At 39.1% G+C, this 27,309-nt stretch overlaps 1 protein-coding gene across 1 annotated transcript; it reads right to left on the bottom strand.

Moving 5' to 3' along the window:
* Window positions 1–254: 254 nt before the first annotated feature.
* On the bottom strand, window positions 255–24,460 carry LOC121421669. The gene is made up of 3 exons (XM_041616437.1): window positions 24,272–24,460; window positions 2,207–2,350; window positions 255–1,175 (listed from the first exon to the last, which is right to left on the bottom strand). The coding sequence occupies exons 1-3, from the start codon at window positions 24,318–24,320 to the stop codon at window positions 985–987; spliced, it is 384 nt and encodes a 127-aa protein (XP_041472371.1). The 5' UTR covers window positions 24,321–24,460; the 3' UTR covers window positions 255–984.
* Window positions 24,461–27,309: the final 2,849 nt, after the last annotated feature.

Genomic DNA, 27,309 nt, shown 5'->3' with positions numbered 1-27,309 from the left:
ATTGGTATTTTTTTCTAGCGTATCATCGGTCGGTTTGGATTCGGTAAACAGGACGTCCCCCACAGAAATTTTCAAGCTTGCGGCAAGCGTACGACTAGCTTGCGCAAGCTTGCGGCATGCAAGTATAGCGTGCGGCTAGCTTAATAAGCGGGTAATGTGCATGCACGAGCAGCGACTGTTCGCTAGCATGCACTCGCTTATTAAGCGAGCGCCCTGCTAGTCGCGTGCTAGTTACTAGCAAGCGACACGCTTAAATTTCTGTAGGGGGTGATTGTGACATTGGCGTTGTGCATTATTCTCAATCTTAACGAGCGTGGGGAAAGGCACAGTGAGAAGACACAATAATTTAATTTAATACAATCCGATTGTAAACTACAAACCTAATTAATTCAATTCTTACAAAAGTGACAATGCATGTTAAATACCACGGGCGTGTTTCACAAATATTTAGTCGCCACGCATGCGCATTCCTCGCTCTATCGCCAACCAGACGAGGTTAAAAGCCACCGTGTTATTATGAATCTAGTTCTAGTACATTGAAATAAACCCATCTTTGCGAAATCATGAAATCTTAGCCAAGTGAAAACCAATAATTCTGAGGATCATTAACAGTTTAACACAAAAAGGCATATGTGGGGCAGACTATTACTATTGTTTGGAAAAATACCTGACATTATTTTGATGGAATTCCATGTTTATTTTGCTCATTTCTCAGCAATGACACATTTTATGTGGATTCTTATTTTAAGATGGTAACACAACTCTTTAATCTTTAATCCTTAAAGTGCACATGACATCCAATAGTGCCATAAACCTCGTTGGTCAATACACGCAAGGGCACATCCCCTGTGGATTCCACCACCTACGCGGTAATTTTAACCGGATGTATAAAACTAGAAATTCAAAAGCTACTTCGATTCACCATGCATGACTCTTTGTGATTCGACCCCAGACACGTAGATGGCGCCCTTTATAATTAGTTTATCACAGCAATCGGACTACAGCAAAAGCGGACGACAGGATAAGCGTTGCCATAGAAACTGTAGTGAAGGGGGCGGAGTTGCAGTTGGGTTTGTCACAGCAGATGTAACAGTTTGTAGTTTTCGTTTCAGAACACTTTTGGACAACTTCTCTGGCGGTGCATTTAGTCACACTGGTGCATCCACGGAAGACCTCTAGGTTAATGAATTTGGAAAGAGAGAGAGAGAGAGAGAGAGAGAGAGGAGGGGGGGGGGGTGGTTATTCATGATAGACCATAAGGATCGCTAGTCATAAACCACAAGGAGGGTCGGTATTCTTAATAAAATATGAGGGTCGCTAGTCATAAACAAGAACAAGGTACATAGGGTCGCCAGACGTTATAGTAGAAGAGGGTCGGTAGTCTTTTAGTACATCTTTAGCATTCTTTTATCATGAAAACTTGCAAGATACTGAGTAAATGAATATGACATGCATGGCATGATAAGCATGATAACTGAATATATTTGGGCACAGAAGAAGAGGGTCGCCAGTCATGACTTGCGACCCTCTTCCATTATAACGACTATAGCGAACCTCTTTTATTACATGCCTGGCGACCCTTATGATCAATGTATCCTTATGGTCTATTATGAATAACGACCCTCATCTTCATCCATCCATCCATCCATCCATCTATCTATCTATCTATCTACCTATCTATCATTTTACACGTCATGACTAGCGGTCCTTGTGACTGACTAGCCGGTTCACCCCTTGACAAGTATCGTTAACAATAAAAGTTCACCTTCTCAGCCCATATGACACTAAAGGAGGGAAGGAGGGGGGGGGGTGAACAAAAATTTCAGTATGACCTTAACAGAGTCGCACTTATTTGCCTAGTTGCGCGCGGTATAAAAGGCATGACCGCATTTTTAAGATCATGCCATGAGAAAGTAGTCTGCTATGCAGAATCTGAATGGCTCGTGAGGTGGGATCTGCTACTGGTTTGCGAAGCAAACCAGCCTGAAAGGGCGAGCGAAGCAGCCTCAGTAGACCTAGTCTGCTATGCAGACTCGTTGAATCAGCTGAGGTACACACACTGCAGCTGTGGGTCTACATTTGTAGATTAGTGAGAAAGCGTACTGCTGCATATTATTATTATATTATTATATCTTGGCATTTATACTAAAACTCCTTTTGAAACAAAAAGACTAGCAATTAGAAAGAATAAAGAGGATTTACTTACCCCCGTTATCGTTAATCTCCTTATAACATCGGGCATCAGTAAAACCAGGAACCGCGAGAAGGGGCGGTGAACAGGTTTCACTTCGTAGTCCGTATTGTGCATATGATTTACACTTTTGGCATTCATAACAGTCCAGCGCAGAGGCTGTATTGAATAAAAACACATAGAAAGAGATAAATTCAGTAGTTAGGCAACATAACATAATGGCAATGAAGATAAAAACAAGGCACAAGCGATTTTGTGTCTCGCCCACTTATGAAAATAACCAGAAATATCGTGATTTGCGAGGGCATGCAACAGAATTGTAAAAAAAAATCATTGTGAAATAACTGGGATGGAATCACATTTGACCCTACCATGTGACGCCCGAACACAATAACATGCAGGTCTCCTAAGTAAACCTACCACCCAAGTTAAAAGTAACTCACGGTTGCAGAGTTGTGTCATGAGAGTGTTGCATGTAAACTTTAATGTTGACCTGAAAATGACCTTTGACCTTATCATGTGACCTCTGACTGCAGCATAACATGCAGGTCCCCCAAGTACATCTACCATCCAAGTTTGGTTGTGAATTACGGTTGCGGAGATATGTGTAATGAGAGAGTCGTGCATGTAAACTTTAAAATTGACCTGAAAATTACCTTTGACCTTTATACCATGTGACATCCGACTGCAGCATAACATGCAGGTCCTCTAAGTACATCTACGTTTGGGTGAAAAGTGACTTACGGTAGTGGAGTTATGTGTTATAAAAGAAGGCGGTGCTGCACCATCCCGAGTTTGCTAAATCTCGAGATTTTAGCCCGATTGGCCCTCTTCGCGTTCAATCTTGAGATTCAAGAAACCCCGTCCCCACCATCGCAAGAAGAGCGATTTCTGCTCGAGCGAGTGAATAAATTAATAATCCCGAGTGCATCTCCACCTACGAATTAGCGAGACAATTCGTAAAATAATAATCCCAAGTTGACTTGGGATCGCAATCTCGACATTAAAGCCTGTGTATAGCTTCGGTAAAGGGTCAATAATGTGATTGATAATCGAATATCATCTAATATGACAGTCTTACTGAAGCGTAGAGACCGTTAGATATTTTTCCAACTGCACTTCTCTGAGAAAATTTCAAATATTCAAATCTTGGATATATAGCGCCCTCTCTCGGCGATGCTTGTTTTAAATTAAAAAAATGGGCATTTAAGCACTTATCTTATAAATTTAGTGATTAGATATCCAAAAGTTACAGACAAAGAACATATCTTGAAAGTTTCAGCCCATTCCATGATTTGGAATAGGATTTAATTGAAAGACAAAAACACACAGATATTTTAATTTGATCGGGTGACCCGATAAAGTTAAATTTCCATGTAAAATTTATCCTGTAAAACACATTTTCATTTCATATCCTCCACATCATAACTGTTATAGGGCATATCCATTCATATTAGCTAGCAATGAATTGAAATAGTGATAGGTGCAATTTGGTGGATTTACCAAAACTATACACAAGCTTTTATCCTATGAGCTAGCGCGATAATTGCGTCTCCATTGCAAATGATCTCGAGATTGTTCAGATATCGGGATAATTTGCCGGATCAGAAATAGCGCGCTAATCTGAAAATTCGGGATGGTGCAGATGGTCCTATTGTCTTGCACGTAAACTTTAATATTGACCTGAAACTGACCTTTGAACTTACCATGTGACCTCCGACTGCAGCATAACATGCAGGTTCCCTGATTACATCTACCATCTAAGTTTGATTGAAAGGTGACTTACGGTTGCAGAGTTATGCGTCATATTTGCATGTAAACTTTAACGTTGACCTGAAAATTGCCTTTGACCTTAAAATGTGACCTCTGACTGCAGCGTAACATGCAGGTCCCTTAATCATATCTGCCATCTAAGTTTGGTTGATAAGTGACTGACGGTTGCGGAGTTATGTGTCATAATATTTTTTCAAGTAGTTTTGTGCTAACTTATTTAAAAAACATGTCCAATAGCCAGCCTGACACTTGCACGATTTTGTGTCACGCATTGGCACGACTCAAGTCGTGCCAGTGCGCAAACTAGTCGTGAACTGGCGTGAAGTGTGCGTAAACACGTCGTGACTGCGTGCCATGTCGGGACGAGAATTTTGAAATGTTCAAAATTTTGGTCACGACAAAATTTAGCGACCGGGTCGTGAACTATGCGCAAACTGTTCGTGAACTCGTCGTGAACTCGTCGGGACGATGCGGGAGGATGCGTGCCAGTGCGTGGCAGTGCGCGCCATGCCACGACTGTCACGAATAGTTCACGAACAGCTCACGTCGTGTTCACGAATAGTTCAGCACGACACCGTCCGAATTGCGCAAACTCGTCGTGCCAGTGCGGGAAGTGCGTAAACTATGCGCAAACTATGCGTGAACTCGTCGTGCCAGTTCGTGTCAATGTGGACACTGACGGGCACGCATTCGTGAACTATTTGTGAACTCGTCGTGAACTTGCCGTGAACTATGCGTGAACAAGTCGTAAAACAGTGCGGGAGCCTCCCAGTTCGTGCCCCAAAATGGCACGACTTGCCACGACAAAATCGTGGCCAAAAGTCGTGCAAGTGTCAGCCTGGCATGACACTTGCACGATTTTGTGTCACGCATTGGCACGACTCAAGTCGTGCCAGTGCGCAAACTAGTCGTGAACTGGCGTGAAGTGTGCGTAAACACGTCGTGACTGCGTGCCATGTCGGGACGAGAATTTTGAAATGTTCAAAATTTTGGTCACGACAAAATTTAGCGACCGGGTCGTGAACTATGCGCAAACTGTTCGTGAACTCGTCGGGACGATGCGGGAGGATGGGTGCCAGTGCGTGGCAGTGCGCGCCATGCCACGACTGCCACGAATAGTTCACGAACAGCTCACGTCGAGGTCACGAATAGTTCAGCACGGCACCGTCCGAATTGCACAAACTCGTCGTGCCAATGCGGGAAGTGCGTAAACTATGTGTGAACTCGTCGTGCCAATGCGGGAAGTGCGTAAACTATGTGTGAACTCGTCGTGCCAGTTCGTGTCAATGTGGACACTGACGGGCACGCATTCGTGAACTATTCGTGAACTCGTCATGAACTTGTCCTGAACTATGCGTGAACAAGTCGTAAACAGTGCGGGAGCCTCCCAGTTCGTGCCCCCAAATGGCACGACTTGCCACGACAAAATCGTGACCAAAAGTCGTGCAAGTGTCAGCCTGGCTGATGTTTATCAGGGCTTTCTAATTTTGCTCCCCGTGAGGGAACGATCTGACGAACACTGACTGCTGTCTCTCATTGAAAGTGTGTTTCAAATAGCTAGTCTTAAATACTATTTGAGATAACTATTAATATTGCAGACAATATAATAATCGCCATGTCGGAGGTAGAACGCCATTAGCAAAACATTTTCGGTGCAGAAACGCCCCAACTCAATGCACTTAATATCCGTATATGCGTGCCGCTAAGGACGTTTCCGCGCACATGCGATGAGCGAACGACAGTGTGGTGTTGGGGGCGTTTTCGCACCGACACTACGAAACAGAAATTAAGATATCACCTTGGATCACCTTGCCCCCACCCTCCCCCTAAAGTATCGCAGTGCCACCTCTAGGAGCCCCTCCCGACTTCCTTCACAGTTACATCCACGAACACTTCCGCTCTTCTGTCACTCAAAATCATGAAAAAATAGTATAAATATGCAAAAGTGACTCAATGTCTGTTTGTTGACACTGTTACTATGGCAATATAGTGAATTTCAGACTACTTTCTTATCACTAAAAAGATTCTTCCCTCGTTTGATCTCATTTCTTTCCTTTCTTTCGTAAGCAGGGTTGGCCGACCTCCAATATAACTCTAGGGAGTCATGGCCTGTGTACAATAAAGCATGGCCTACACAGTCATGTTACACAAAGGAATCAAGCGAAAAACATCAATACCGAGGTGACCGAACTGATTATCGGTGCAAGGCGCATTTTGTAAATTATATGTTCTCATTGAAAAATGAAAGATTTTTTTAGACTGCACCAGGGAGAGCGTGTAAAACCGGATCATTTGCTGTCACTTGGGCAATCAATTTTACCAACTGATCCGTAGTAGGTCATACAGGGCCGTATGAGCTATGTTTGAAGAGGTTTAAAAGAAAACAAATGGAATGCCTCTGGCCGTCTCACCTGCATCACGCGGTTCAATATAGCAGCAGTGCTGACTTTGAATACTACTCTTATTCGCACAAGATGTTCAGTGATACATGGTTACTCTTATGTCCACTTTTTATGAACTAGACCAATAAACTTACAGAGATATGATGGTTATTCAACAAAAAACCCCAACATGGCCAAAGTTCATTGACCTTACATGACCTTTGACCTTGATCATGTGACCTGAAACTCTAACAGAATGTTCAGTGATACTTGATTACTCTTATGTACAAGTTTCATGAATCAGATCCATAAACTTTCAAAGTTATGATGGTAATTCAACAGATACACCCAATTCGGCCAAAGTTCATTGACCTTTGACCTTGGTCATGTGACCTGAAACGCGCACAGGATGTTCAGTGATACTTGATTACTCTAATGTCCAAGTTTAATGAACTAGACCAATAAACTTTCAAAGTTATGATGGTAATTCAACAGATACCCCCGATTCGGCCAAAGTTCATTGACCCTAAATGACCTTTGACCTTGGTCATGTGACGTGAAACTCATGCAGGATGTTCAGTGATACTTGATTAACCTTATGTCCAAGTTTCATGAACTAGGACCATATATTTTCTAAGTTATGATGACATTTCAAAAACTTAACCTCAGGTTAAGATTTCGATGTTGATTCCTCCAACATGGTCTAAGTTCATTGACCCTAAATGACCTTTGACCTTGGTCATGTGACATGAAACTCTAATAGGATGTTCAGTAATACTTGATTAACCTTATTGCCAAGTTTTATTAACTAGGTCCATATACTTTCTAAGTTATGACGTCATTTCAAAAACTTAACCTCAGGTTAAGATTTGATGTTGACGCCGCCGCCGCCGCCGTCGCCGTCGGAAAAGCGGCGCCTATAGTCTCACTATGCTTCGCAGGTGAGACAAAAAAAACAATGACAAGCCCCCGTCCAAAAAAAAAGGGTTTTCGCTGCTAAATCAAGGTAATTTTGGTCAGAAATGAATTGATAAAAAAGGTTTTCTCTCCAGAATGAAGGTGATCTTGGTAAGAAACACAATTCCAGCGTCCAGCAGTGCTGCCTATGGTGTATAACATACGCAGCACCCCTAGGATTCTCGCTTCTTAGGGCCACTTGTCCATCATGCAAGCCATAATCATACGAAGGAGGATCCAAGCTTTGACCAATAATGTCACTCTGAGGGCGTATAGTTTATCAGGGGCACTTGTCTTGGAGGTTGGTGGTCCGAGGGGGTAGCTGTCAGGTGATACTCGTCTGGAAGTACCTGTCCCGGAGGGCAGTTGCCCTATAGGCTAGGGTGTACTTGTCCTAGGGGGCACTCGTCTAGTAGTACTTGTCCTGGATGGTGACCCTTTGGTGGTTGTCCGAGGGGGTAGCTGTCAGGGTACTCGTCCAGTAGTACTTGTCCTGGATGAACCGTTGACCTATGGGTACTTGTCCGAAGGCACCTCTCCTGGAGGGTAATAGTCCGAGTGGGCAGCTTGTCAGGTGGTACTTTTTCAGGAAGGATGTTGTTCTAGGAGAGGTTTGGATGGGGTAATTATCCAGTTGTCCTGGAGGGTGGTTGTCCTCATCAGAAGGCACCTGTCCTGGAAGGATATGGTCATAGGGGGTAGATATCTGGGGTACTCGTCCGTCGATAACTGCAATTGAGGGATGCTGTCCGGGGTAAAAGTTGCCTGGGGTAAATGTCCTGGAGGGAGTTTACGAGGGTTCTCGTCCAAGACCAATTGCGATCCAATGGTAACTTGCATGGAATCCTTGATATTGATTGGCTGATGCATAATAATCGTTACCATGGCAGTTACCATCGGAAGGCGAGAAGTAACTTCTAAGCATTTGAGGCTCAGGTGTTATCAGAGGTTACTCGATCGCTGGAACACTGCATGCAGGGGCCGCGGAACGGTTTTCAAAGTGGAGGGGCTGAGCCAAAAGTGGGGGGGGGGGGATCTGACCATGCTAAAAATCACAATCATATGGTCATTTTTACGTTTTTGTACACGGTTTTGGAAAAAAGTGTGGGGGGGGGGCTGAAGCCCCCCCAGCCACCCCGGTTCCGCGGCCCCTGGCATATTCTAGCTGTTTTTTTTTATCATAGGGGGTAAATATCTGGGCCAATCGACCAACCAATCAGTGTATCAAGAAATAATATAATGTCTTCATTTTCACCAAGAGATTCACATTTGCGTTGGGACTTCACACCAACGAGCTTCAACTCGACAATTCCCAACACAACTCATCTTTCGAAATTCATATTTACGTAAATCTTTACTTCCAGTATAGTAAGCATACTTATCATCGGGATTAATTTCCTGGGAAGATGAGTTAGCGGGCTTGCTATATGATTCAGCACCCGTTTGCGTGTACCTATATTATCGGTCATCAGTGCTTGTTATTAAAGTAAGTGCTCCTAATTTGGAATGTCAGTCAATTGCTGTAGCAGACGCAAAAGGGGGTACGGACTGTAGAAGCCAGTGCCTTCTTCGACACTACACATTAACTCAACCCGAAACGTACTATACACGTACAATTAGAGCTTATTACATCCCCGTTACATCCATGAGCCGAGGTACTGTTTAAATAATGTGTAAAAATAATCAAGGATATCAGAAGGCCGGGGGGGGGGGTGGTGACAAAATCATGTGTTTTCCCCATCTATACATAACTTTTTTTAATTTTTAGTAAAAAAATAAAATGGTTCTCCTCGGCAAAAAAGAAAGTCACATCGAATAAAAAAGGTCAGGGACTGGAGTGTGTGTGTGTGTGTGTGTGTGGGGGGGGGGGGGCTTCTCAGTTTTTAAGGATTGGAAGGTGGGGTATATGCAAATTAAGGCAGGCCTGAATGAGGGGGCTGATAGTGTCACTCACTATTCATTTTGTGTTTCATTATATAAGATAGCCAAGAAAGATAGCCACGCTATTCCCAGCCGGTCACCTTCGCATTATGCTTGTTTGATTTCTCTCTCATGATTCAAATCAGCATTCTTCTTAAAAAGAGACCTTTGATATTTCCTTTTCACTCTCTTAGTTTTGTATGTTTCCAAGGTCCAGTCACCTCAAGCCCCCCTCCCCCTACACGCCAGTGTCTCGCATAACACATTGTAGTGTGAGGTCAAATCGTTTCTCAAAATAGTGGAAACAAACCGGATATCCTGAAAAAAGGAGGTCGGCAACCAAAACACACAATACTTGTACTTTGGAAAAAAAAATAACCAGTGTTCACTAAATACCAGTTGGTCCAAAGCGCATCAAGTGATGTGATCGAAATCTGTATAGTTTTCCCAGCCAGTCACATACCACTATTTTCTTTTACCATTAATTTAATTGCCACACTTTCAGGTGTTTATATAACAAACCCTCTTACATTGTGTTTTATCATCTCGAAAATAAAATAAACCAAACTGACCATCAAATAGTCATGGCCTCGAGACGAGGGTGACCAGACTCCCTATGGTTTTAATTTTATAATTAAGTAGTGAAAAAATATTAAAAGGAAAAAAGAGGAGAAAAAGAAGAAGAAATCGGAAGAGAGAAGAAAGTGGAGGGATGAAATAAAAAGGAAAGCATCGCAATCAAATTTATTATTTGGGCAACTTTACCTATATCCAAGTTATTCAATTCATAAAAAATATGTTTACACCCCCTAAATATACCCCAGTGTCACCCTTGGTACAACCAGCAATTTCTTTTTTTTTATTGAACAAGAGCACAGAACACCTATACTGTGAGAAGATCTCTGCAGCAGAGTCTCGAGAACACCTGTAATCTTACCAGATTGAGTAATCCTACATTTATTTTTTATATCATGTAAAATTACAGGAAATAGGTATTTGGTGTATGGAACCTTACAAATTTCCTTAAATAAAACACCATTTCCCCCTTTTTAAACGGACCTGTTCTGTTAAATTGTAGAAACATTCCTGTTTCATGAAATAACAGAATGATTCTTCTGTTATTGCTCTCTGCATAATCATGTTTTTTCTTTAAAATCAGGTTTTTTTTAAACAGTGTAGCATTTCCATCCATTTATTTGAATCCTGGATGAAAAAGCACTGCCGATTAATCAAATTGCCCACGGGAAAATTTGCCGTGGCAGGTATCGAACCCCGTACTTTCAAATAGGCCTATCTCGCCATGCGCCTTAGAGCACTCGGCCACGGCACCTCCATTTATAACACATTTCAGTCATGTTTGGAAGATGCAAGACTTCAAGATGCTGCTCGATGGCAAACGGAGAAAACAACTGGATGCAAGCCAAACAACCATCTCTGGAATAATATAAGATGAGTCATGAATGAGTAAGTGCTCTAAAAGGCACGCTTGAAGGGAGAGAGAAGTAATGAACTTCAAATGTCAAAAACAAGTTAGACCCCGTAGGGGGTGGGAGGCGATGTTTAGATGTAAATCGAATTAAAATTTGAGTCGCGTGCGATGGTATACATCCTGAAAACAACAGTGGCAATATGAATACTACAACATTGCTCGTAATATTACTACTACTACCTACTACTACTACTACTACTCCTACTCTCCTCCTACTACTACTACTACTACTACTACTACTACTACTACTACTACTACTACTACTACTACTACTACTACTACTACTACTACTACTACTACTACTAATACATGTACTACTACTACTACTACTACTACTACTTCTACTACTACTACTACTACTACTGCATGTACTACTACTACTACTTCTACAACAACTACTACTACTACTGCTGCTGCTGCTGCTGCTGTTGCTGCTGCTACTTCTTCTACTACTACTACTACTACTACTACTACTACTACTACTACTACTACTACTACTACTACTACTACTACTATACTACTACTACTACTACTACTACTACTACTACTACTACTACTACTACTACTACTACTACTACTACTACTACTACTGCTACTACTACTACTACTACTATACTACTACCTACTACTAGGCTGCTAATGCTACTACTGATTATTGCTAAAATAATAACTATGAAGTATTGAAAATACATTTTTTTAAAATTTCTAAGACTAAGTAATGATAATAATAATAGTAAAATTATAATCATTTTGACAATTTGACAACTGAAATTAATAACGCTTTACAAATATAGGGAATTACAGATAATTAGTTAAATATTTGCTATAGATATTTTTCTTCACTTTTCATTTTGATTGTTTTGTTATCTCCCGTATTTTTCTTCTTGGTTTTCCCCTTTATTATGTACAATAAATTTTATAAAATGTATTTCTTCCTTGCTTTTGCCGCATTTTGTAATTTTTCCCTCCAATGTCTCTACGGTACTTTTAGAGTATATAGTCAACTCCAGGATATTGAAACCAATACGAATGTCACAATGCGAACGATTGCATTGAAAGTAAAACGTTAAATTGAAATGAGTTAAAAGAAAAAAGCCCTATATAGCACAAAGTTTTAATTAAGTCTATTTTGGGGGCAAGTAATTGATATTTCAGTGCTTGTTAGAAGGATATACTGATTGATTTTTGTAATTTGCAAGTATTTCCTTATTGTTCACAAACTTTGAATCTCAACGACACCGTCCGAACTTTGACCAGTGAATGCGGGACCGCCTCCCCAACATGCCCAATATCAAGGATAAACTCTGGTACTGTACAGTGGCTGATCGAGGGGGGGGGGGGGTACATCCGATCAGTGCCCACCCCTTTTGAGAGCCATCGTCAATATATACACAAGTGTGCCCCCTTTTGAGAGTCATATGGAATGTTAAATGGGAATATGACGTTCAAACACAACTTTTTTTTGCTTGTCAAATTTTCCTGGGGAAATTGTGCCACCCCCTTTTTGAAAATCTCGGATATTGGACAAAACCTACACAGAATTGTAAAAACTATCTGCCAAACGAGCTTCAAGAAAATGTGTAAATATAGAGTATTAAACAAGGAAATGAAGACCAGGTAATTACTGAAAAAACACGTTCGTTTGTTTCGTGTTTCGAGTATGAGTTACATGAGTAAAAAAAATATGTGGTAATGAAAGAAACATTAATTTAAAGCAAGCCTGAATTGGTTTAATTCAACTTTGTTGATCTTAACAAGCATTCTGGCGTAAGATTAAGACTGAACCTATAAGTCGGTTTTAATTTTAAACTCTGGTTTAAAGTTGTGGTTTAACTATGGATAGGCAATCTTGGCATAAATCTGTAACAATATAGTTTCATTAAATCAGCTCATTTTTCTCTCAAATCATTATTAAAATTTTCGGAAGGATAAATAAGATAGCTCTCTTCACCCTTCACGAGTTAGGAAAGAGCACAGTAAACATAAGAAACAATTTTGACATTCTTGGCTTTCCATAATTTGGCACAGAGTTAGACTATGGTCTCAGTTAAACATGAGTTTAGTTTACGGGCCTATTGGTTGCTCCCAACCATTTCCTATTTCGAAATTAGGTTTCTACATTACTCGAACTTAGCTTTGATATTTAAATAATTTCGATAAGGCCGATCAAGTGAATAATTGGGAAACTCCTTGGAGATTCAAAGAGTAAAAACAGTATTTTAAAGTACCAGAGCAGACAATAAATGTTCGGAAACTTTATTCTAAACTCGATTGACATCGCGCATCCACAAAGAAATAGTGATAAATGGTTCTTTCGCTTCCGCATACATGCGCATGTCCATTTTCAGGCACGAGTGAAACTTGAAAATGTCGTAACTTTCCGTTTCATGTTTTACATCTTGATTTTGAAGACACTTTCCATATTCTGCTTGTTAATGCCGAGGTCTTCTAAGCTTTTAAAGGCTAAGTCTTATCCAACAAAATGTGATAAAGTTTTGACAAAAAATAAGCATTTTCATTAATTTTTGGTTTTTGTTTTTACAAAACAATTAAATACACAGCCTGGGTCTCGTTGCATAAAAGTTACTATTATGGTAACTTTGCCATCCAGTGTCAACTATCATGGAATCCTTGATTCTGATTTGCTGATAAGTATCGTTTCCATGGTACTCATCATAGGGCAGCAAAGTTACTATACTAGTAACTTTTATGCAACAAGGCACTGTTCAGGATGTGACCGAGAGAGTCCGTGACGTCACACATTGATTTTCTTATTTCTAAATTTACGTATTATTTACACGAATTATCAATTAACAAAAAGCTGATGTGACCATATTTTTATCACAAAAAACCGTGCTGGTTAAATCGGGGAGTGGGGGGGGGGGGGGGGGTCCCTTACTCGCTGGTTGTATGCACATCCTGGTCAGTATCCATATTATAATGGGGCCTGTAACGTCACATAATTATCATTTTTGGAATTTCGTTAGATAAATTATCAAACATTGTCATTTCTATAGATGTCATAATGTAGATAATTTCTACCCAATCATAACAAATTTAAATATTATTATTTTACATTTTTTTATGAGTAATCATATACATTTTTGGAGGAAAGAATTTAAATATTTCATACAATAAATAGGCCTGTAATAGGTCCATGCCTTAAACAAGTGGAGCGCCTCTGTTAGTCTCGCCTATACATTACGCGATTCAAAATAGAAGCAGCGATGACTTTGAAAATGACTATAAAATCATTATTTACAAAAACAGCATAATAATAAAACAAGGTTCAATGGCGCTAAATGACATTTGACCTATTGTTCAAGATGATCATTGATACTTGATTACCCCTATGTCTACATTTCAAGAATTACATCCACAAACTTTCAAAGTTATGATGGCAATTCAACAATTACCCCCACATGGCCAAAGTTCATTGACCATAAAAGACCTTCGATCTTAGTCATGTGACCTAAAACTTGGACAGGATGTTCAGTAATACTTCATTAACATCACGTCCAAGTCTCATGAACTAGGTCCATAATACTTTCAAAGTTATGATGACATGTTGATTCCCCCAAAATGTTCGAAGTTCATTGACCCTAAATGACGTTTGACCTTAATCATGTGACCTAAAACTCAGGCAGGTTGTTTAGTAATGCTTGACGACTCGTATGTCCAAGTTTCATTAACTAGGTTCAAATATTTACTAAGTTATGATGTCATTAAAAAAAACCCTTAGGTTATCAGATTTAATGTTGACGCTGCGCTCTGCTGTGCAGGCGAGGAAAAAAAAGAACAGTGAGGGTGTGACGTCATTATTTCTCTTATTTACATTATACCGCCTTTTGTGTAATAAAGCAAACCTTTACACGTCACAGCTTTCTTATTCAACAACCAATTTCGATTGATTTTTGTTCTTAGACTTGTTTCATTTTCAATATTTACTCAAATCGGCTATTGTTTGGCAGTGTTTTTGTGCTGGACTTCACCTTTACGGTATATGATATCCAGAAGATAATTGATTCAGACTGCGAGATTTTTAGTAGTTTTGGTGCCTTTGTATATAATTTGCCCCCTAACTAAAAGTTGTGTTCTCAAGTGATTTGAACTGTTTTTTCCATCAAGAATTGTATTCACTATCTCCATTACATTCATGCCACACTAATCATGATCCAAATAACGTAAATACGTATTTCCCGTAATTGGAGAGACTGTAGTTTCTCGTTGAAATTATCGGCTAATTTATTCTCTAAATTATTACAGTTCTCTGAATTTCTGAAAGGTACATTTTAAGACAAGATTATATGTGACAGACCGCACATCACCCTTGCCTTGACGTGCCGGTTACCTGTACATGGCTGCTATTATATAGTTTACAACTGCATTTGTTTTTCACTAGTACTTTTAGTCCGGGTTATAATTGAGCAAGGTGCCACACGAAAAAGGAGAAATTTTCATATAGTGCTTCTAGACCAGTTTTTTACGCTGAATATGAATATATGAGGTAACCAGGCTGTATCCTGAAAATTAACCCGTGAGGGCGCTTTTTTCAAAATGGCCGCCAAATTTTCAGAACAGTTGAATTTTCGTACATAGATTTTGACATAAACATTCCATTGCCACAAAATTAGTGTCATATGAAAGACAAATAGATTTCCTACAATTTGGTACTATTTATAGGGGATAAGTAGGTCATTTGGCTGAGATTTTAAGTAGAAAAAGTGCATTTTTGTCATTTTTTCCCAACAATTGAAAATTTTGCAAATACATAATTTTACATAATTCTAAGAAAAATGAATCAATGACCTTGAAATGTTCCTGAAAACTTTAGTGATGTACTATTATTATGTGGATGAAATTTCAACTCTGTATCATTCTTCTTAGCAAATGTATAAGGTATCAAACTTGAATACTTCAATTTCAGAAATGTCGCTTTTTGTATGCATTTCCATAGACTAATATGTATAACATGTATAATATGTATAATGTATACTGTATTTAAAATTAAATCAAATTATCTCCGCTCGTTAATCACTTGGATAGTTAAGAGTAGGCTTTTCTCTATCAGCTACATAAAACAAAATGTTGGCACATCAAGGCCTAACACTCTCATGGAGTGGGGAAGTTGAAGCCCCCCCCCCCTTTGGCTATATTATGTTGCATATTGCCTATTTATTGGAAAATCACCATTTTTTGAAGCACACATTGAGGCAAAAACAGGCATTTCTACTAAAGTACAGCCACTTTGATTGCTTTGAAACCACTTTGAGAGGAAAAAGTAGGCTTTAATTGTTCTATCAGCTACATCCAAAGAAGTGGCACACCGAAGCATACCCCTCGGGGGGGGGGGGGAGGGCTTTTGTTTAATAGTGCATATTTATTTGAAAATTCATAATTTTGGACCCAACATTGAGGCCAAAGAGCGTTTGTGCTTTGTTGCACACCCCATTTTATTGATTTGAAACCACTTAGGATAGAGTAGACTTCGTTCTTCCAGCTTCATATAAATAAGCACTGGCACATCGAACCCTAGCCCTATCAGGGGCTGTCTAAGTCACCCCCCTCTATATCATGTATATTGCCGATTCATTGGATATTTCACCATTTTGGATCACTCATTAAGGCAAAAGCGCATTCCTACTATATACAGTGCGTATCAAAAAAAAGGTTAACACTTAGAAAAAAATCCTGTAAAATTATATATTTGTTATATCCTGACAATTTTTCCACATTTTAGCATTGGTACAGATCCATTTAAGCAAATGACGATATAACTGTATATTTCCGCTAAATATTTCCGCTTGAGTGAGCACCACTTACTTTTGAAGTTGGTGAAAATTGATTTGCGCAGAACTTTGAAATAGTTATGCGAATAAAAGTAGACCTTAATCATGAAGAACACGCAGAATTTAGCTATTAAAATTGATTTGAAGATATATTTTACCTTTTTAAACTTGTTTCCTTGCCCAAAACACTTCGAAGAGTGCATTGCGCCCCACCCCACTCCCCCACACACCGAGTCCATCGTGACGATATTTGCTTTACACTGAGCTATGGTTTACATGAAATGGCTTAGGCTTGATTTTCATATTGTTAATCATTGCCAAGCTTGGGAAAAGTGTGGAGAAACAAGTATTAAATGAAGAATGAAATGTAAAGCCACTTTAAATGATAAAAACTTAGTGAAAATGCTGGAGATGGCTGAAATAAACTTTTGTTCAGATTCAGTTATGTCCTCAGATCCAGCTGGCACAAAAAGGGTGAAGGTTGTGCTTACTAAGTGTTAAAATTTTAAATTTGGGCGGCAAAATTGTTACAAAATGCTTGAATGTATCTGTTTTATTTCAATTGGCTAAAAGTGCTAGGGAAATCTATGAGGAATGCTTTGCAGGGTAAGTTGGATTTCGCCCTTTCCCCTTGACACAGCGTGAAAACAAGCATTTCTGCGCAAACAGATTTCTGCGAGCTTTACAAAACTGGACAGTGCTCACTCAAGTGTAACATTCTGTCAAAACTTTTACTTTCAATTGATATCCACATGTGTATATTTTTGAATTCCCAGGGCTTTTTCAAACTTGGTGTAAACTTTTTTTTGATACGCACTGTAGTACAGCCAATTTTATTTTCTTGCAATGACTTGGAGAAGAAAGAGTAGGCTTTGCTCTATTAGCTCCATATAAAGTGTTCGCAAATCGAACCCTATCTCCTTCAGGTGGCTTTTGAAGTTACCCAACTAATTTTTATTATTTGGCTATTTGTTGAAAAGTCACCATTTAAAGCCCCTATTGAAGCAAAAAGGTGTCTTTGATATATAGTTCTGCAACTTTTATTGCCTTGAAACCACTTAGAGAGAAAAGAATAGGCTTTGCTCTATCAGCTACATAATTTTGTGCAGGCAAATAAAAGCCTGACCCTTCTGGGGGCTGTCGAAATCAGCCCCCTCACGCCTTTGCGTCATTGCCTATTTATTGGAAATTCACCATTTTTGAGCCCCCATTGAGGTAAAAAGGCATCTCTGATAAATAGTACTGCCACTTTTATTGCCTTGAAACCAATTAAGGAGGAAAGAACATGCTTTGCTCTATAAAGAAATGCTGGCACATTGAAGCTTACCCATCTGGGCGGCTGTCAAATCACCCCCACCTCTCTTGCATTATTGCCTAATTATTTGAAAATTCACAATTTTTGAGCCCCATTGAGGCGATATGCACTTATGCTGTATATAACACACAATTTCTCTTTCTTGAAACCACTTGGAGAGGAAAGAATAGGTTCCCCTCTTTCAGCTATATATAACAAATTGCTGCCATATCGAAGCCTGACTCACTTCAGGGGAATATAATTATGTTACCCCACCTTTTTTACGATTTTTGCCAATTCATTGCAAAAATCGCCATTTTGGAACCCCCGTTAAGGAAAAAAACGTGTTTCTAGTATTAGTAGAGCCACTTCTTTATATGTAGCTGTTAGAGGAAAGCCTACTCTTTCCTCTCCAAGTAGTTTCAAGGCGGTACTAGTGGCAGAGCTATTTATCAGAACCGCCTTTTTGCCTCAATGGGGGCTCCAAAATGGTGAATTTTTCAATAAATAAGCAATAATAAAAAAGGGGTGGGATGATTTCAACAGCCCTCTGATGGGGATAGGCTTTTATTTGCAAGCATGTCTTTATATGTAGCTGTTAAAGCAAAGCCTATTCTTTTTCTCTCCAAGTGTTATAAAGGGTGAAAAACGGCAGAATAATAATCAGAAATGACTTTCTGCCTCAATGGGGGCTCCAAAGTTGTGATTTTTTTCAATAAATAGGCAATAATGCAAAAGGGATGGGTGATTTCGACAGCCTCCTGGAGGGGGTAGGCTTTTATTTCCTGCACTTCTCTATATGTGACTGATAAAGCAAAAACCTCTTCTTTCCTCCCTAAGTGGTTTCAAGGCAGTAAAAGTGGTAGAACTTTATTTCGGGAACGCCTTTTTGCCTCAATGGGGGCTCCAAAATGGTGAATTTCAAGGGAGGGGATGGGGGAATTTCTACAGTCCCCTGAAGGAAGTAGGCTTTTATTTGCCTGTACCTCTTTATATGTGGCTGATAAAGCAAAAACCTCTTCTTTCCTCCCTAAGTGGTTTCAAGGCAGTAAAAGTGGTAGAACTTTATATCGGGAACGCCTTTTGCCTAAATGGGGGCTCCAAAATGGTGAAATCTTCAATAAATATGCTATAATGCAAAATGGATGGGTTAATTTCAACAGCTTCCCGGAGGGGGTAGGCTTTTCTTTACTTGTGTATTTGTATCTGATAGAGCAAATTAAGCCTACTCTTTCCTCATCAAGTCATTGCAAGAAAACCAAAATGGGTGATCAATGTTGGGTCTAAAATGGTGAATTTCCAAATAAATTGGCAATAAGCAAAAGGGGGAGGGGTGACCCTCCCCCGAGAGGGGTTGGCTTTGATGTACGTGTCACTACTTTCGATGTAGCTTTATTGTAGAACAAAGCTTAATACTCTTCCTCTCCAAGTGGTTTCAAAGTAATTAAAGTGGCTGTTCTGTATAGCAAAAATGCTTTTTGCCTTAATGGGCGCTTCATAGGCAATATACAACATAATTAACTGCATTCGCAAAGGTCCGGTAAATGGGCGACAATTAACGAAATTCTACACAATATGCATACATGATGAGGTTCATAAAATTAGATTGAAACCATTATCATGATTATAATGTAAATGTATGCAACATGCATAAAGCATGCTTTATCTTAGTTTGACCATGGACCTATCACAAATGGGTCCATGGTTTGACCGACGTAGACCTATCAAACATAACATAATCGGGCTGTCGGACCATGGACCTACTAGCGTGGTCGGACAGGTCCAGGTCTGTGAAACCATGGGCTAGTAGGTCCATGGTGAAACATACTATAGTTTTACCCATTTGTTTCTTTCTCTGGAGCTTCTCGCGGCCCACCGTTTGAGAAGCGCTGCCTTAAAACATAACATTCTGTGCAGACGAGGCATGGCAATGACAATACTAATAAACACCGCGAACATGGTTAAAGGGGAATCAAACCCAAACAAAAATTGCTTTAATAGAGGAAAAGAAAAATCAGATGAGTTGATCGATATGAAAGTTTGAACAATATCAGACAAGCAATAAGAAAGTATGAATTTTGAAAGGTTGTAAACATTGGTAATCACTGTACCCAATGGGGACTTCAAATTGGCCGCGTTTGTGATGCCATATGATGTAAGGCAAGGACTACTCTTTCATGTACTCCAATACATAACATAACTTAACCATAGAGCTATTAACAGTCGTTTTTGTCCAAAATTACACCTCAACTTATATTTTACCATAGAGCTATTAATAGCTCCATGATTTTACCATAGAGCTATTAACAGAGCTCCATGATTTTACTCTCATGAGGCCATAAAACAATACACTACCTGGCTTTGATAGATTACTGCCTCAGGTGATTGGACCCAATGATGAAGTACACTGCCAACAGGAAAACTGTCCTTACCCCTTGCCATAATTTGCTTACCCAGTTGCCAATTTGAAATCTACGTACCTGTAGTCTTAATTTTAAAGCAGCCATAACTTTCTTATTAATTGTCTGATTTCTTTCAAATTTTCACAATTCTTTTTAATGATTTTCTCCTTTCCACAACAACATTTTATGACCAAGGATGGATTCCCCATTATAGGGCAGAGTTTTTATTTTTGTAATGTTTGTTTTGTTGCACTGAGTTTCGATTTTCGTGATTTTTCATTGTTATTTTTTTTTGTAATGCAAATATTTGACCTGAAATATTGCGTTTTCCGTGAAATTCCGCGAATTGTTCACACTCCAAAGGTAAGCTGGGGGAACCTGTGCCCTAGGTATTTGAAGAAACGCTTGAGTTCAAGCATGAGTTCACTTCCGAAGTGGTTTGAGAAAAAAATCAAACTTTAAAACATAACTCCTATACTCTTGAATTCTTCGTAAAAATCTTCGTTGCTATTTTTTCTTTCTTTACTTCCGCTTATATTAAAAACAATTTGACCGCGAGGTATCCTTCCTGTTACATCAGAAGCGTCTTGGTACAAAACAGAAAAGTATTAAAAACAAAACAACAAACAGCTTTTTAGACCGATGGAAGTAACCTCCGGATGACGGTATAGAGAAACCTGGACCCAGTTTCATAAAACACGTTATGATATGAATTTTGCATTAGCAGTTAAAAGCTACTGAACTCTTTCTGTAATGAGTGGCTGATGGTAAGCTGTTTGTTGTTTTGTTTTTAATATTTGTCTGTTTTGTACCAATACACTATTAGTATACACTGTAAAACACTGTTTAAAAATTAATGCACGCTGTTTTAGCCTGCCACTACTGTTAAAACTTTTTGTACAGCAGGGGCGAATATATCGATTTGCTAACCCAATAATTTTTATAATTTTTATGAGTTTCATTTGTTGGCTTTTTTTTTTTTTTTTTCAATTCTTTTTTTTTATATCATTTCCATTCAAAACATAATACAAAGTAATATAAAACAATACAAATCAAATACAATTTTACAGAAGGGCATTCTTACTTCGTAAAAAAAACAGTATAATATAGAGCATAAATGGATATGGAAATGAGGGGGATCCACTAAAAAGCAAAGCTTGTAAAATTGTGGATCCCCCTTGGAAAAGAAGAAATTATAGTCGACTTACTATATGCGTACATGCATGTATTACAGGAAAGAAAAAGAGAAAAAGAAATCATATTGACGGAAACATAAAAACTGAACAAATGCAAACCTTTTCACACAAAGAGGTCTTCGTTGCAAAGGATATGTTGCGCAAGACAGGAAAAAAAACAGAGAGAGGTGATGACAAGACGTAGAAGACAAGACAAAACAAGAGACAGGACAGTACAAGACAACTAGTTTTTAAAAAGGAGTAAAACTAAGAATGGGAAAGGGCTGACCATGAACCAGCTTGATCTGGTGAAATAACAAAGGATATGACTGGACAATATAGATGAAAAAAGATAAAATAAAAGTGAAAAATGTAAGGATTATAATCAAGATAATGAAGTGTTAGTTCCGTTGAGAAGAATTATAGGAATTAAGCAGGATACGTTTGAGTTTACGTTTGAATGAATTCAAGGAGACACTGTCTTTAACATTATTAGCGAGTGAGTTCCAGAATTTAGGACCGTTGAATAGGAATGTATTTTTGGCCAGTAAAGTTCTGTAAAGTGGGATGTGAAGTTCGTCAGAGTGTCTCGTGGGGTAGTTATGATAAAATTGATTTTTAGGGAACATGGCATCAAAAATATGGGGAAGTGCATTATTATTATAACTATACATGAAGTGCCCTAACTGTAGTAAATACAGGTCTTTGACTTTCAACAGTTTACTTTCTAGAAAAAGTGGGTCCGTATGAGAACGGAAACATGTACTATGAATAATACGAAGTGCTTTCTTTTGCAAAAGCAACAATTTATCTAATAAATATTGATGGGTATCACCTATCAATATATAATAGTATTCAATGCAAAACATATGTTTCAAAAAAGCATCAGAAAGCACTACAATAGGCCTATCATGCAAACTCTTAAACTTGACATCAAAATGCTATTATACATAGAAAATTATTGTCATGTTTTCGGGCTCTTAATTCATGGGCAAAATTCTGATAAAATTTGGCGCGCAGATTGAGCGGGCCGAAAATTTTGGATATTTTTTTTTCACCCGACCCCCCCCCCCCATTCTGAAATATGCGATCGACAAACCAAACTCTAAAGTAAACGTTTTAAATAACTTTAACCTCGGTCAGGGAGTATACCTTGACCATTTCCTTAAACCTCGAGAAAATTATCATAAAAATGCCAAAATTTCAGATCGCGTTTAGAAGGGGGCGAGCGGCTGTGCCACGTTATCTTTATAGGGGCGGGATGAGGGCGACGTAATTATATTCTCAGTTGAATTGATTGGGAATCCAATTCAAGTAAAAAAAAGGGAAAAAGAAAATATGAGACAAGTTAATAGGTGACAAGTTTGAACAATATCGGACAAGCGATAAGAGAGTAACGTTATGAATTTTTAAAAGTTGTAAATATTGGTAATCATTATACCCATGGAGACTTCACATTGGCCGCATAATGTGAAGTCGTAGTGATGTAAGGTAAGAACTACTCTGTACTCCAATACATAAAATGGCCAAAATGTCGTATATTTCAAAAGTTTGATTTCAACCAATGCTGGATTCCCCTTTAAATTGGTATATACACGATAAGTGCTTCTCTCTTTGATGCTCCACTTGTTTCTTTTTCCCTCTTTTTTTACCCTTTTATTCCAATATTGAAAAAAAAAAAATGACGGGGGCAGATGTCCCTGCCCCACCCCCGAGGCAAAACCCCCGTTGATTGAGTGAATCAGTGGACTTCGCTCCGACTTTCATTCAAAGTTCATTCCTAACTTGCGTTTATGAAAGAAATGATTTCAAAGGGAAGAACTGGATCCATTACATACAAAACAATTTTTGTATGTGAATACATGTAGACCCTATACCACTGGTAAAGGAAAGCTCGATGCACAATAGAGTAAAATGAAGACATTATTAACATGAAAGGAATACGATTCGTGGGATAAACTCTATGCTTTCAAGAACATGATTTCCGCATATATTAATTACATGAAAATGATAAAAAGCCTTTGGAAAAATATTCGACTTCCTCGAATAAAACTAGACGTCACAGATACAGAAAAGAATAATAATCGAAGCCTTTACATTCAGATCTAGGCTATAGGGTAAATTGCCATTTCGTCTTCTGCCAAGTCGTCCACTCATCACATACATATAGTTTACCTTCATTTAGTCTTATGCCATTCCTTCCATCGGCATTTCGTCTAACACCAATTTGGTCAAATAATCACTTCGTCTAATAATCACCAGTTTGTCTACGACCATTTCGTCTCATAACCGGTTGGTCTAATACTCATTTTCTTTCATTTCGCCAAATTCAAACACTTTAGTCTGATTGGGGTCCAATTTTTAGACCAAATAGTATACGGACGAACTGACGATTCTAGACCAAATAATAATAGAAGATTTGGTAAATGGACGAATTGGCATTTGACGAATTGGATATGAACATAAATCAGTTAAAAACAAATTTGCGAAACGCACACAATATAATTATTGTTGATAATCATAATGCTTCAATATTCGAATTGTCTATACTATATTGCGTTGTATAACGCTTCCGCACCTGTTTTATTTGAACACCGAATTCCCACCAGTATATTGCTTGAGACGAAAATACAAATGGCAAAATCAAAAGACCCTCATTATTCCATTCATAATTCATAAGTGCACGCCTGTGTGTATCGAGGAATGTTAGACAGGGAATTGGTTATTTTGGCGAACATGATACACACGTACACAAAACTCAGAGAGCCAGTCGCTGATGAGGGGCGCGGTGCTCAGAGTCTCATCCAGCTTCTGCGAATGCATGTTCTTTACTCCCGTTGAAACATACCGAAATCAAATAAACATTAATCGAACACATTTAAGGGAGGTTTTCCACTTACCGAACACGCATATCGAGAGAAAAGACAAGATGTACAGAAGCGTAGCCATTTTGGTAAGCTTTTGGAGGAAGTTCAGCTGCACCGCGTTGTGAAGTCTGATCGAATGGCCAGACGTTTGTATGATATTTCTATTTATCTTGATCAGACTGTGGACCTACTCGATCAAGCGCAGACTGCGTAGGGGTCATGAGCTCCTCGTGTAGTCTGCAGCTCATACGGCAGTACAGGGTATTTCATCCTGCATACCTGACGCGACTATTGTTTGGTTGAATGCCAAGAAAATATTGCCATTAAGGGATGTATGACATAATCAACTGTGGATGTCTAAATAGTTATGTTTAATAATTCTAAGGTGTTATAGCGGTGGTCTATAGCACCACCATTGCGGGAATAATTATACTCATAACATAACGTCAATATTATGATGAACATTTATATATTCATTATGATGATGGGTATCAGCTTCATCATCAGCATCATCACCACCCGGGGGGGCCACTTACATTGACGAGTGGATACCCGGGCATCACCACCACCCCATCAACATCATCATCATCATCATCACCATCATCATTATCATCATCATCATAACCATCCTCGTCATCATCCCGATCATCATCACCATTATCGTTATCATCATCTCCATCATAACCACCATCATCACAATCAACATCATCATCACCATCATCATTATCATCAACATCATGATCACAACCACCACCATTGTCATCACCACTACCACCACCTATCACCACCCATCATCATCATCATCATCATTATTATCATCAACATCATCATTATCATCATCATCATCCTCATCAACATCATCATCGTCAACATTATCATCACCATCATCATCAACATCATCAATATCATCATCATCATCATCCTCATCACCATCATCTTCATCATCACATCATCATCACCATCATTATCATCATCAACATCATCATCAACATCATCACCATCATTAACATCATCATCATATCATCATCATCAATATCATCATCATCATCATCAACATCATTAACAACATCAACATCATCAATATCATCATCATCTTCATCATCATCATCATCACCATCATCTTCATCATCATCATATCATCATCACTATCATTATCATCATCAACATTATCAACATCATCATCAACATCATCACCATCCTCATCATATCATCATCACCATCATTATCATCATCAACATCATCAACATCATCATCATCATCATCATCAACATCATCATCAACAACATCATCATCATCAACATCATCACCATCATCAACATCATCATCACCATCACCATCATCATCATCATTACCATCATTCCGATCATCACGGCACTGTCATAATCGTTATCATTATGACCACCATGTTTATCCGCACAAAGAAAAATGACAGCATTTGAATAAATATCAAAGGTTTTAAAGATCATTTTGAAAGATTTTTCACCTTAGTTCTTGGAATTTCGCGATCAGGAGAATCACAATAAATGGCTCCTTTTCCACTGTTATGTATGACGATGGGGATTCCCCGTTTCACCTAGTCTTCCTTCAGTCAAACATAGATGTCAGTTGTAGTAACGAACATCGTTCACTGACATGGCCCTTTAAACTGTATAAATGAGTGTCCCAAATAATGTCCATTACCAACTGTAATTGCGGGGAAATTGGTAAAACAAGCCCACATTTTCAGCCAGATATCCGATCTTTTTCGAAGCAATAATAATACACTGCCCCGCGTGTGCTTGCTGATGTTCATCTTGGTTTATTTTCATGATTTCACCCGGGGGGGGGGCACTTACCAATGCGAGTGGATACCATGCGCGACCCCCAAAACACGCAAAAAGGACGTCTTTTACAAGGTAGGGCACGTTACGTACGTAACGTAAGAAGGGTGTCAAAAACACTAAAATAATAAAAAAGGTTATCTATTTCACTAGGAAAGTTACGTGCTTAGGGTCACATTTGCGGGGATGACAAAACAAAATTAAAATGTTTTTTATAAAGGATGTCATTTTGGACCAAGCACTACGTGTTTAGAGTCCGCGAATTGCGCGAGGTATGGAAGACGGTGGGCCGTATACCAAATGATGTGTGAAGGTAAAACCGACGACCGAAGGACCCGTGACATAACAATAATATATTCCTGTACTAGTGTAGAGGTTCATTTTAGGGAATACCTGCCAAGCGTATCGTTTTGTTTTCAATACTTGTTAAGGGTAGGGTTTCACACGTCAATACTTGTTAAGGGGTGCATTTTCAGAATATGGAAAATACGCGTTTCGAGACCCCATGGTCGCGCATGGTATCCACTCGTCACTAGTGGCCCCCGGGATTTCACAGAATCGGATTTATCAATTATACCAGATACAGATCTACCACCGTTGTTATATATGGTGACTATGAAAGGTAGAAGCCGGGGGGGGGGGGGGTAGAAGACAGTAGTTGCCACAAATAGTTACTTCATGAGAAAGTAATCAAGGTTTAATAGTCACCATATGATATATCTACATGTATAACTGGTACAATAACGTAAACTTATCTTTGTGAAATTATGAAATCGTCCCGGAGGAGGGGGGGGGGGGGGGCAGTCAAATATATTGCGGTACACATGCATGCTTGGTCCCCCCAAAAAAATCACTTTTAAAGGGGTGTTTTTTTTCATTTTTGGACGCGGGCCGCGTGTGCACTCGATCGTTAAGGGTATCAAAAATACGGATTAAAAAAGGTGTTTTTTAAAAGACTGGTCAATGGTCAGTCGCTGGGTCAAACGTATTTAGGGTATATTTTTCCAAAGGTTTTTTAGGGGTATTCTGGCGACTAAGTGTTTAGGGGACAAAATGTGTAAATGAAGCCCGCGAAAAACTTGTTTACGGGATTATTTTGCACACACAGAAAAACCTCGTTTAGGGGGTGTTTGGAAATATTTGGCCACGCATGTGTTACAGCAATAAATATGAATTCCCCCCCCGAAAAATCCTAGCCCAAACCGATAATTCTGATGATCAATAACACAGAATAGCATATGTGGGCGAGTG

Source organism: Lytechinus variegatus, chromosome 9 (assembly GCF_018143015.1).
Source record: "Lytechinus variegatus isolate NC3 chromosome 9, Lvar_3.0, whole genome shotgun sequence".
NCBI classification, from domain to species: domain Eukaryota; kingdom Metazoa; phylum Echinodermata; class Echinoidea; order Temnopleuroida; family Toxopneustidae; genus Lytechinus; species Lytechinus variegatus.
Note: the sequence above shows the minus strand (reverse complement) of the source record. Positions and strands in the feature narration are given on the sequence as shown.